Source organism: Numida meleagris, chromosome 6 (assembly GCF_002078875.1).
Source record: "Numida meleagris isolate 19003 breed g44 Domestic line chromosome 6, NumMel1.0, whole genome shotgun sequence".
NCBI lineage: Eukaryota > Metazoa > Chordata > Aves > Galliformes > Numididae > Numida > Numida meleagris.
The window spans coordinates 28,966,584-28,978,713 of NC_034414.1; the positions used below are offsets into that span (position 1 = coordinate 28,966,584).

At 44.9% G+C, this 12,130-nt stretch overlaps 1 protein-coding gene and 1 long non-coding RNA gene across 10 annotated transcripts in view; one reads left to right on the forward strand and one right to left on the reverse strand.

The window, feature by feature from the left end:
• Positions 680–12,130, reverse strand: part of RAD51B (RAD51 paralog B) — a 350,163-nt gene continuing 338,712 nt past the window's right edge. For 7 of the 9 annotated variants that reach the window (XM_021403748.1, XM_021403745.1, XM_021403755.1 and 4 more), the window contains one exon: positions 680–1,060. In XM_021403748.1, the coding sequence (XP_021259423.1) occupies positions 924–1,060 (137 nt within the window). In that variant the 3' untranslated portion in view covers positions 680–923. The remainder of the gene's footprint in view (positions 1,061–12,130) is intronic. The other 2 variants (XM_021403756.1, XM_021403749.1) reach the window with 1 other exon arrangement.
• LOC110402076 overlaps positions 3,874–12,130 on the forward strand; it is a 54,906-nt gene continuing 46,649 nt past the window's right edge. Inside the window, exon 1 of the long non-coding RNA XR_002440883.1 lies at positions 3,874–5,394. This is a non-coding gene — a long non-coding RNA (uncharacterized LOC110402076). The remainder of the gene's footprint in view (positions 5,395–12,130) is intronic.

Consider the following 12,130-nt stretch of genomic DNA (forward strand, 5'->3'; position numbering starts at 1 on the left):
TTCCTTGTTCAAGGAGAGCACGAAGCTGCCTGAGCAGGCATGTAAGCAGAGAGCTACAGAGGAGCCCTCTCCCCACCAGCCTGCTTGGTGGCTGCAAGCAAAGGGACATCAGCTTCCTCACCCTGACAGCTCTTCAGCCTCCCACACTGCAGCTGTAAGGGTACACAATGCTATTTAACAGGGGCCTTGTGTTCGCTAGGAACACCCTTGGTCACCCTAAACCTGCCCAGCAAACAGCAGATGGCAACCTGCTCACCACAGAACCAGCAGTGCTCCCACTGCAGCTGATCCCCTTGCTGGGTTACCTGCACTTCCCACACTTCTGTGCAGGGTGCTCTGCTTTCCACGAGGATGCTCAGTGAGACTTTCCCCATGACTGCAGGGCACTGAACCACCATTCGGGCCGATGGTGACTGTGCATCAGCCGTCAGCACTAACTCCGCACATACATGGCTTTCCCTTGAGGATGTGTGGACTGAAGACGGGAAATAACTTGATGTCAGTCACAGCTCAGCCAGTGCCCTCAGCGGCCTTGAGCAAGTCATGCATTCTCTCAGTCTCAGTAAGGTGTGAGTAAACAGTGCAGTGGAAACCCAGTGCTCTGCGTGTTTGACTGCCCGTTCCTCCAGACTGGTGAGGTGTCAGGGTGAATTAGGAAGGCTTGTGAGGCCTGTGCTTCTTCACTGACATGGGTGTTGTTCACAGAGTTTTATTACTATGTCACTTAATTTAATCTCAACAAAATTCAAAATTTTCATAATTCTAAGGTTTAATATGGCCCCACATGTACAGAGGACAGCACTTGCTTTTGAAGTTAGTCTTTAAAGAGGCAAAAAAAGAATGCCTACTATCTGCTTTGCTGGATTTTTAAAAAACAAGGTTGTTGTTCATTCATTTCTCAGTGAAGATCGCATTTCACCTTTCTACGGACTGGGCGTATCACCAGGAGTCTCATCAGCAGTGCTGAGTAAAGCATTTCTCAAGGCAGTGTTTCTCACTTGTATGGTTTGCAGGGCAGGATTGGTTCCTTCCCAGGTTAAATTTGCTAGATCCTTTCCATCTGAAACACATAACAAAGACAGACACCTCAATGACAACATGTAAGAATGAAATGACAAAGTCACCATTTCCTCCAGCCACTTGGAAACCAGTTTAATTCACAAAACAAATCAAGGTGAATTTCAGCATAACCTAATTTCACAGACTGGTTGAACATGGATGTACTTATATATAGCGGTGCTCTTTCTGCTGCCTGCCTGACTGTCCTTTTAGTTACCAATACCCAGACTCATTCTGTGCGGCAAAGTTTCTGATGCTACTCTTGTGCTCTGGAGCCAAACTTTTGCGCAGTCCAGCTCCCACTGTAACAATTTGGAAAAGCTCTCTCAGGGCCAGTGTATATCTGTTGAGGACCTTTGTGTCACTCTAGCTTCCCAGCAAAACTTTTTTAGTAGCTAGGGCCTGTGAATAGAGAGTGGATATGCTTAGATTTCTACACAGGCTCTCATTCAGCCTTTTTTATTCTCTCTGAGTGATTCAACTGGTGGAACTGGCCTAAATGATTATAGGCAAGCACATGTAGACAAGCACACTTAACTCTTTCATGGGGCTAGAAGCCATTGCAAAGTTATTTGTAGTGTATGTATGCAAATCAACTTCAGTTTGAGATAGTATGGGAGAAGTTGGAGGGGGATTTCCCTGCTTTATGTAATCTGTTGTTGCTCGTTAGCTTCCTCTATTCACATGGCCAGGAGGCACAGGCATGACACCACCGGTAATTTCTCAAACTCAATCTGAAAGCAAAGACAATGCGCTCAGTGACCTTCAGCAGCCTCACAGCTTTCGGTAAATCCTCCAGCTCTGGCTCAATGATATCCGGAATAAAGGTGGCCTGGAGGAGAAGTGGGGGAACGACTCCACTGGTAAGGGCTTCACTCACTTACTGGCATGCTTCAAAAGTGGGTGACAGCCAGGAAGATCTATGTGCTAGCCTCAGATACAACTCTGCCTACCGCATCTCTAATTTCCTTTTCTCCAGCCATACAAAGTGTTGCATCGGGCACAGGATCCATGCCACCAGTTCAGTGTGGCACATCATCAGTGGGGCACAGTTCTGAAACCAGGTTGCCAGCCACACTGAGGTAGCCTGTCACAGTCATCCCCAGGTGGGGGCCGGGAAAAGACAAGTCTCACATGCTCAGGCACATCTAGCAGAGACACTTGTGGCACTCACGGACAGGCTGGGCAGGCAGAAGCCCTAAGGCATGTCCTCAGGGAGGTGGAATGACGTGGCTGTGAACAGCCCGCAGGGTGCTGTGCTGCTGAGGGCAGCCTGTACTGAGGCCCAGGTGAGCGGCTCTGTGCCAGCCGGGGTATCAGTCTCTACATGGTGCTCTGTGCTGAACTGATTGCAGTGTTATTGTCCCATGTAAGAAGATTTATAATTCAGTGCCTATCCAGATTCTGAGAAATGGGCTTACCGAAAACCACTGCTAAGGGAAATACAACAGGTGAAGTAAGCATGGTGGCACTGAGGAGGAAGGAAATCTCTCTGCAGCGCACTGATAAGAGCATGCTTGATATACACTGCATTCAGTTTGGACAATCTGCAACTAGGAAAACATAGGCTAGCTGAAGGAAACTCAGCTTGGAGGCCCGAGGGACTGAATCAGTCTGTTAAAGTGCTTTGTTGGTTTTATGTATCAGTACTTAATTAGGACGCTTAACAAACACATCAGAAAGATAGTAACTGTTAAATATTCAGCAGGATGACCTTTCAGTCACAATTCTGAATAAAGTTCTCGGAAAGCTTGTTTTAGGTACTCCAACAACACCAAAGGAATTGGACTGAAAAAAAAAAAAAAGTAAAAAAAAAGTAGGGCACTATCGATTGCAGAGACCTGGTTAAAAACCCAGGTCTCGCCACTGGCTCTCTGCATGATGTTTCCTGCTGTGTGCTTCAGTTCTCCCATCTATAAAAAGAGCGCAGTCATACTGGCAGTCCTGGTAAGCCTCTGAGATGAGTGGACAGAAAAGCCAGAATAAGTAAGTTATTTATAACTTATTCTTATTTCTGAGGAAGGAAGAGCAAAGACAAGAAGCCGTCAAGCTTTCAGGTTTTCCTGATTATCATAAAAAAGAAAAGAGCACCATGTAACATGAACTTCACACAACAGAAAAGTTTAGCGAGTCACCTTTAAGGAGAAAGAGTGGGAGCACAATTAAAGAAAATTACAAGCAGGCAGACAGTCAGGAAAACACTCCAGATGGTGGAGTGAGTTAGGCTGCAGAACTGGCTCCCACAGGAAGCGGTGAAACCCCCATTGTTTGAGACATTTGAAACGGAATTCTTCAAAGTGCTGGTACATATAATACAAGGAACCGCTCTGCGCTGCCTCAAAGAGGTAATGGCACTGGGACAGTCTGTATAGAGCGACACACACCATTTCTGCAACCTTTAAGAGATTTCTTGCTGCTGTGACTAAGAGGAGCTGTAGACTCTCTTTTTTATCAGTACATTATCCGAGGAACATCCATAGAGGAGTTTTGTGGTTTTGCAGGAGATGGATTCAGTAACCCTTAACAGATCTTGCGCATTCCTACTTCTGAGATCTGAAGTTTGTATATCCAAGAGGGGAAAAATTGACACCAATTCTCTGTCTAATGGTTATGGTGTGCATCCTACTATTTAGGACTATTTCTTTCCTATATTATAATCTAATGAGAAACTGGGCGGCTTGATTTTTACAAGCAGTGGTTAGAAGAAGAAAGACTGTGATTTTAATAGGAACCAAATGAGAGCTCATTACGCAAACAGCATTATGAGACGCAAAACTGATGTTGAAATGCTAAATGCTCTAGGTCAAACTCACCAAAATGGGAACTGGCAGCGGCTTGCTGGAATGCTGGGGTTTCTCCACACTCGGATACTACTGCAAACATTTCCCGCTGCTGCTAATGCTGGTTCAGCTCCTCTGGAGGTAGCTGTGGAAGGAGCCTGACTGCTTCTGTTGTTACTGGCACTTAAAATCTCTAGACCTTCTCTGAAACACACATTCAGAGCTTCGGGCCAGTTTTATTGATACAACTTGGTTTACTGGTTGGAGCAGGTAGAGGAAGAGAAATTTTTAAAAGGAGCTTAGAAATTGGAGTTTTAATGCCTTCGTTTCCTCTTGGTCTCATACTGGCTGGTATACTAAGAGAGAGGCAAATTGATTCAGATGGCAGAAGTGCACCGATGACCCGGCCTCATTTTGTTCACTTTGGCTGCGTGCTGATTACTCTCAGAGGCTCCCTGCCTTCAATACTTACACCTTTGTGCTGACCCAAGCATGTCAGGCCTCAAGTCCTCCTTCCTGTGGCGTGGGGAGGGACAGGGAGCTGAAGGGCCAGCCCAGGGGCAGGACAAGTGAGCTCCCAATCCCCTTGCAAACGCCAGGCTCTGCAAGGCCTCAAGCGCTGCTGCATGCTGCACGTGAAGGCTGGCACCATCTCCGTGCTGCTGCCATCCTGGCCAGAAATGTGGCAATTTCCTTAGGAATGAATCACTAACAGAAAACAAACAAGAGCTATTTGAGAAGTTTCTCCTTCCCTCTAAATGTCCTGTCCAGTATCATATTCCTGACAGTTTATTCCTCAAGAATTTAGTCATCTAAGGTTTCAGTGACTCATCTGATGAACCTTCTACCCATTTCCTGGAAAGAGTCCTGTGCAGTTCCAGTCTCATTCTGCCTACATTTTCATATATTCCAGCTTTCCACCATTTTAAGGGTGAGGGAGAGGCAAAAATATTTTGAATGCACTGAATGTGCAATGTAACCGGAAAACAGAGTGTTGAAAGAAACATCTGGAAAACAAAGATGGGCCCTGAATCACAGAGTCTCTTTTGGAAGTAGCTGCCTGTTGGACTGACAGCTGGATAGAAGAAAAGGAGCTGCTGTTATAAGAGCTGTGTGGTACAATATGGCCATGAATTTGCCAGGGCTGTACCCTATAAAATGAAGATGAAAACACATCATTGCATAGGTGTGACTCACTCTGGGGAATTGCTTCTGATGACAAGTACTCTGACACAAACCGTTGAATGAATTGGGCTGGATGGGAACCAACACAGACATTTTACATATTTGGGCCAATCTGAAAGACACTTCTGTGCAGAAAACAACTGCTTCCTTTCCTGATGTAACGGAAATGCTAAGTCACGGCTTGAACCAGTGATTGAGCACCTGGTGGGAAGGCAGGGCCAACCCAGGGGAGCTCAGGTGCAAGCAATGCGCCTGAGTGACTGGAAGGGCTGGAGCCAGGATCCACCCCTTCCCAAACCTCATTTAAGGGTTGGCAGTGGAGGTGAGGGCATCCTGCTGGAAATCCCTGCCTACTGGAGGCCTTCCAAAGGTAAGCAGTTTTGCTGCCTTTGTTTTTGTGTCTATGGCTGCTGCATTTGGGCTTGTTCTCTTTTGCTGCAGCCTAGGATTGTGCTACTCTGCTATTATTGCTGCACTTTCTATCACATTATAGCATTACACCTGATTGAAAAGGAAATTCAAAAGCTGCTTGCAGACCACTTGAATAATAAAGTGGGTTTGTCCTATGCCTACAGCAGATAGCTGCCTGGATATCAGTAATGTCCAGGCCATGCCACCTAGCAAACACAATTGTGCTACCTGTACACAGAATCACAGAACCATAGAATCAATCATAGAATAGTTTAGGTGGGAGCATTAAAGGTCATCTAGTTCAGACTCCCTGCTATGGGCATGGTAGTCACATGGAGCTATGCTCCAGTTGGAACCGGATGGTTCCAGCATTGTTCTTAAAAACAAACAATAAAACCTCAGTAATGTGAGCGTGAGCCCATCAGCATCATCTCAGAAGTGTGGAACAGCTCAGAAACAACGCCAGTGTATGCTTATGGATCTCTGCTGCTTTCTGGAGAGCCCTCAGCCCAAGCACCACTGGCTTATGCTAACTCACAACAGGGCTAGTGAAGGAATCTGCAGATCTGTCTGATGCAGGCTGGGACAACATGTCAAGCATTCTTTGAGGATGCTTCCAGTGCCCAGTTGTACCAGTATAACTGGCATGTATACTTGGGAGCGTGTGTGCACATACATATGTCAGTATATATATACTGATACACACCTCAAGCCTGATCCCTTTAAAGGGATATGTTATCGGGTCAAAGCTGTCCTGACTTTTTTTTTTTTTAGTAAAAACACAAACTCTTGCAAGCCCTGATTCCAACAGAAATGTTTCCATGATTTATTTTAAGAAGGGAACATTCCCCTGCAGTGCTCACCGCAACCCAAACATTGCAGTGCTATGCAAGAGCATGAGAACCAGAGAGGAAACTGAAAAATCTATTTTCACAGCCCCAGAAGAGAAATACACAATGTAAACAAACAGCAAAAGCAGTAACAAATAAACTTGATTTTAGTGTTGGCTGCAGTGTTATCTACAGTATGGCAAAGGAGAGCAGAATTGAAGCATGCATATTTTTGTAGTGATTTCTTTAAGACATGTCTGAGTATGGGATGGGGTCTTGTGGGATCCATCTGCACTTGGAAAGGGATTTATTTTTCTTTGTGTGATCACACCTTGCATTACCCATCTGAGAAACTGAACAGCAAACTGAAAGGAACTGTCTCATTGTTTTCAAAACTAGAAAATGTGAACCTTGGGCAAGCATCCCAGGAAACAAATCTCTTGTCTGTGGGAGAGCTGTCAAATTCTTGAAAGTAACAGGAGTCTTTCTTCTAACTATCTGGAGTCCTCTGTCCTACAGAAAGGGAAACCTGCCTTCAGTGATACTGCTTGTTTCTGTGGTGAGTCTGCAGAAAGCAATGTGCAGGAGGATAAGGGAACAAAGTATATGGAGAGAGAAAGAAGGAGTGAGCAAGCTAATACTTTCCTGACAAAACGAGAGACTGAATTTGGCCATAAGAAATGCATGCACACAGGCATGCATACATGTGCCCCTGCCCCCAGTTCCTCAGTCTGAAAGGTCTGTGTACAGAGAAGAGAGAAGAAAATGTAGTGAAGCCTGTCAAAAAAGGACCATGAAGACAGTCTAGCGGCCGAGTATTGATTGCACCAGAAAGCTTTTGGAAGCAGTAAACAGGAAATGGTTAAGTAAAAGCAGGTGGAGCATGCTGACTGCAGGAATGAAGCAGGAAATAGCTGAGAGTCTGAATGGATGCAGAAAAAAAAGCTCTCTTGCTCAGTCCTTGGCAGTCGCAATATGCCCAGTCATCCTGCTCCCAGTCCTCCTCTGCTACCCTTATCTTCCCAGGCTACGAAGTCTTGCAGTCAGCAAACACCTTTTGCTTGAGCAATCTGCCCTCCTTGAATTTCAGAAGCGGTGCTAGAGAGCTGGAAGGCAACACTTGTGTTCTGCCTGGAAGGTGAAAGAAAAGACGGATTTGCCAACTGCGCAAGGGATGGGTCAGGATCAGGCACTGCATGCCAGGGACTTCAGGTGTGAGGAGCTCCAGCAGGGCCTCTGCCTGCTGCCCCAAGTGCCCTGCTCCCAGGGTGTTTAGGATAATAGTGAATCAAAGAAACATATTTCTATCACCCTGCTCATTCTAGGGGGCTCTCGAAGCACTCAGCTGTAGGATTAATTCTCTGTCGCTACTGAAATACAGCCCCTTTTAGGGGCAGAGCGCTGCAGCTGTTGAGTAGCTCACAGCAACATCACACAAGCAGATTGAGAAGAAAGTGAAATGTGTAAGAAGTGTTCTTTCCACTTTCCTTCTAATCCTTCCTTTCTCTCCTCCATGTCTCAAGCTTTTTCTGCCACTTTCAGATGACTCCAGATGCATGCCTTTCCCACCAATATCTGTAGGTTTTGGCCCTGCAGGTGGGGATCTGCTGTCAACTTGCTGCCTGTGGGGCTCCTAGCCCAGGGGTCTCCATCCCACTGCCATGCTGTCCCCCTGATGCCCTGCTGGACAGGGGCAGGAGCGCTGCAAAGGCTGGCTCTGCCTTCTTCCAGGGGAGGAGAGCCTTGATGTGGTTTGTTTGACACAGACAAGGCTCTCCTGCCTTCAAAATATATTGGACAATTGCATTAAAGCCCTGAAGTAAGTTAAGAATAGAGCATGTGCATTAGTTTGAATTGTTTTGACCTTGCCTACGTTTTAAGTACTGGATGATGAAGCTGTGCTGGCAAATTCTACTCTTAAATATTTCTGTCCTGTTCTCCTAGATTTAAACTGAAAAAAAAAATCCTAAGCAAAGAAAAGAGTAATGGCAAACAAGCTTTTAAGGAGTTACAACTGCACAAACAAAAAGATTCTTCGGGTAGAGATGTCTTAAAAAGAAGTCTTGCTCTTTTTTGACATCGTTCTTTTAGCAAAATGTACCAGATGTTGTTGGGAATCCAAACATGTACTGCTCTTCCTTTGTCTTTTAAAATAGAGAGCCACCACATACAACAGTTTCCAATGGTCAGATCCTAGGCATGGCCTCTGGGAGTCAGCCTACAGCTCCTCTTGCCTGCTTTCCCCCCCACTACTGTTCAGGCTGTTCCTTCTCGGGGTTTGGAGTCTGGCCCTCACTACAGGCCGAGGGCACCACCAGGCCTGTGGTGCTGGGGCATGCTCAGCTCGGCTGCCATGGGCTAAGTCCACAGGAAGGATGTGTCCTGTCGACTCAGTGGGGTGCAGGGCAGTGCTGGGAGCTGCACCTTGGCACCGGCCTCTGAGGAAAACAGGCTGTGATTCATGTGGATCTAAGAGCCCAGAGAAAGTTGCTGAGATGAGCTGAACAAAATAAACAGATCTCTCTCTCCAGCTCCCTTCCCAATTTCTGCTTCTCTGCTCTCTCACCCACTTTTCTTTTTGCACTTAAGTTGTCAAGAAAAATGGCAGGAATGAGGCTCCTGGTATAATTACAGTGTGCTGAGAAAATCACAGCCTGCAGCAGTAATTCCTTTAGTGCTGGAGACAGATGCTGCTGAGGCAGAATTGCAGTGTTCCCACTGCCCAGGCCCTGAGTCTAATCTGTCATCAGCTGGGGGGCTGCTGCTTCCCTCTGCATGTGAACCAGGGCTGCTCAGCCTGATCCTTCCCACCAGCCAGAGCAAGGCAGTGCCAGAGGGAGGCTGTGTTTCCATTCACTCCCTGCCCTCAGCGACAGCGATACTGCAGCTTCAATGCACTGCTTATCTCTTCTCCAAGCCCGGTATCAGGGCCACTCAAAGCCTTGCTGGAAAGGGCTCAAGTGGTTGTTTTCGACTTACAATGCCATATAGTGACTGCAGTTCAGAAATACAATTTAAGCAGAGATAAGTTGAAGGAGAGGCTTAATGAGAATGGCCTGTAGCTAATTCCTTCTTCCAATCCATATGGTATTTTTCTTCTTATTAGGAGGCTACCTTCAGTGAATGGTCATATAATCTCTGCTTGTTAACATCAACAACAAAAAATCAAGAGTGAGCATGAGCACAAGAAAAAGAGGAAAAAGCAAAAGTGCTTATATTGAAAACAGAGCTGTGAGAGAGCACAAGGCAAGGAAAGACTAAGCACTTCTCTGGTATGGGTTACACATAGTTGCTGTTGCCATCGAATATTCTGTATCTGACATCCAAAGAGCACAGGGCACGGTCCATTGAATTTCATTGTGCTAGCAAAAGAAGCTGTGGAAACAACAGACCTGGCCACCTCAGGAGTGCCCCTGTAAAAGCAAAAGTCACCATGGCTCTGTGTTAACATCTTTAAATTGGATTCTGGTCATAAAAGGAAAGTGCCTGAACAACTCTGTTTCAAAGGCACGTTACAGTAGCATGAGCAAACCCCGGATGACAGAGAAAGTCCATAAGCTGGTACCCAGCCTACAGCATCTCTGTATTTCAGTATTAATCTCTGCAATAAGGCATCTCTATAACAGGTGCCCAGAAGCACCAGGGGAGATGCAAGGTTTGGGAGGCATAGACTAAATGGTTGTGTTTTGCTTCAGTAGCTCTTCAGAAAGGCTTGAAGGAAAAGAGTAGGTCATAATTTTGGGCTTGAAGGAAGAGCATATTAAAATATCTGACTTTCTGTGGCAGCCTGTGGCCAATTCAATTTCTTAGTTTTCAGCTTTTTCTGAATCTGCCATGTGACAGTTGTGCATTCATGGTAATAACTCTCCAGATCTCAAGAGGAACGGTGCATACTGCAGTTTCTCAGCCCCTGAGAATGGAAGGGGATCAAAAAGTGTGGCACCGTGTCTCAAAGAGGGGAAGGAGTGACTCATACAGGAAGAAAAACAAAGCTAAGATGAACTTAGAGCGTAAGAGAAGAGGTAGACTGTTGGCTGTAAATCGACTTTCCTGCACGCAGAAGGGCGCGTATTGCAGTGAGAGGAGTTGTACTTGACAGTAATGGAAGCCCAAGGAAGTTTGGTTAAGATTAAATGGCAGACACAGACCAACACAGAAAAGAGGTTTTGGGGTGAAAAATCAGAGACAGGAAGTGACTAAGTAGGTCAGAAGCTGTGGGTAGTGAGCTGGATAGATTAAGTGGGACTTGGAGCAACTCAGTTAGCTCTGCTAATGGCAAATGATAATGTTCATACTGCCGCCAAGTTTAACAAATCTGACTTTGAAATCACCTTCAAGGTCCTGATAGCAAATCAGAGATTTCTGAGTTCTAATAGTATCTACATCTGAGCAGATAATGTATGCGTTTTAACAAGAGATTGGTTTTGCAGTCACTTTTTGACCCTGCCAAACTTCCAGCAAATAGTATGCTGTCTTGACTGAACAGGATTTCTTCCTAAGGACCGAGGGAAAATGACCTGGCTAGTAGAAACTGTTTGAGAAGGGCAGCTACTGCAGACTGAAAAGACAGATGCATTGGACAAACTCCTTTCCACCCTAAATTCAGTAAGTCTTTGATTCAGCAGCTTTGTTCATATCCAGGACAGCCGGAAGAGAACAGTCACCTTGTATTTTTCTACCTGATGAGAAAAAAAAAATTGTATGTGTGCACTGGGACAGTTCAATTTGAGTCTGTTCCAACTTCAAAGATGTTTTCAATGGTCTTTCAGATGCAGGGTGTGAGGAAGGGTGAGAACTGCTAAAGCTAGCCCCATCCTCATTAAATCTTTGCCCTCTCTGGAGTAGGCGTGCAAGTGGAGAGAATAGAAGATATGCATGAGCAACTGAGCATCTGGGACCTCATGACCTTTGACTGTTGTATTATGGGAAATGTATTCTCCGGTTGCTATGCTTTTCTAATTCACTTGTATTTTCCTTCAGTGACTCCCTTGTATTTTCTTTGGTGCTCCTGTGTAACGGTTTCAAGGAACCACCATCTCCAAGTTAAGCATGTATACAATAGCTTTAATTAAATGTTTGCAAGTATCCCACAGTAATGCAAGGGAAAGGAAAAACAAACAGTTTTGTACTCACTTACCTATCCCTTGTGAGCCCTGCCATGAGTGCACTGCTGTTCCTTAAACCCATTTCTAACCTGTTGTGAAGTGAAGGCTATAGGATCCTGCTGCTCTACATATAAGCACTTCAGATATTTTCACTCCCCATAGAAGAGCTACAGATCACCTGTGAAAGGGATGGTGCTGAAGTCTTTTAGGGTAGGCTACAACAAGCAAAAAATAAGGAGTAGTTAGAGTAAATTCTTTACTCTTTTTTTTTTAAAAAAAAAGGAGAATAAGGTTAAAAACATTCTTAGTTGTTCCTTAAAGAACACCCAAAAAGATGGTATAGATAGGGAACCAAAAAAGGAAAAGATTTCACTTTCTTCAGTGTTCTGAATTTAATCTTTTCTTCTGCTCTCTGTGCTATTGGCAAAATCTCAGTCTTGTCATCCTCCTTTCCTTCTCCCGCAACGAATTACCTATTTATCATTCTCTCAAATGGGGATCTTTGCTTCTTTTACAAATGGCTAACAACATAATTCTATAAGTAAAGAAGAAAGCTGTAAAGGATTTTTGTTTTCTTTTCAGACATTTAAAAGAACTATGCACAAAGGAAATGAAATTTGGAAAAGGAATACTTAACACGCAAAGAGAATAATAAGAAACAGGATGCTAAGTTCATCGCTCACTTTAAGTCAAATATAAGATAATTTTACAGCTCAAAGATTAGTGAAAAGGAATAATTTTTCTCTATTTTGTATGATAT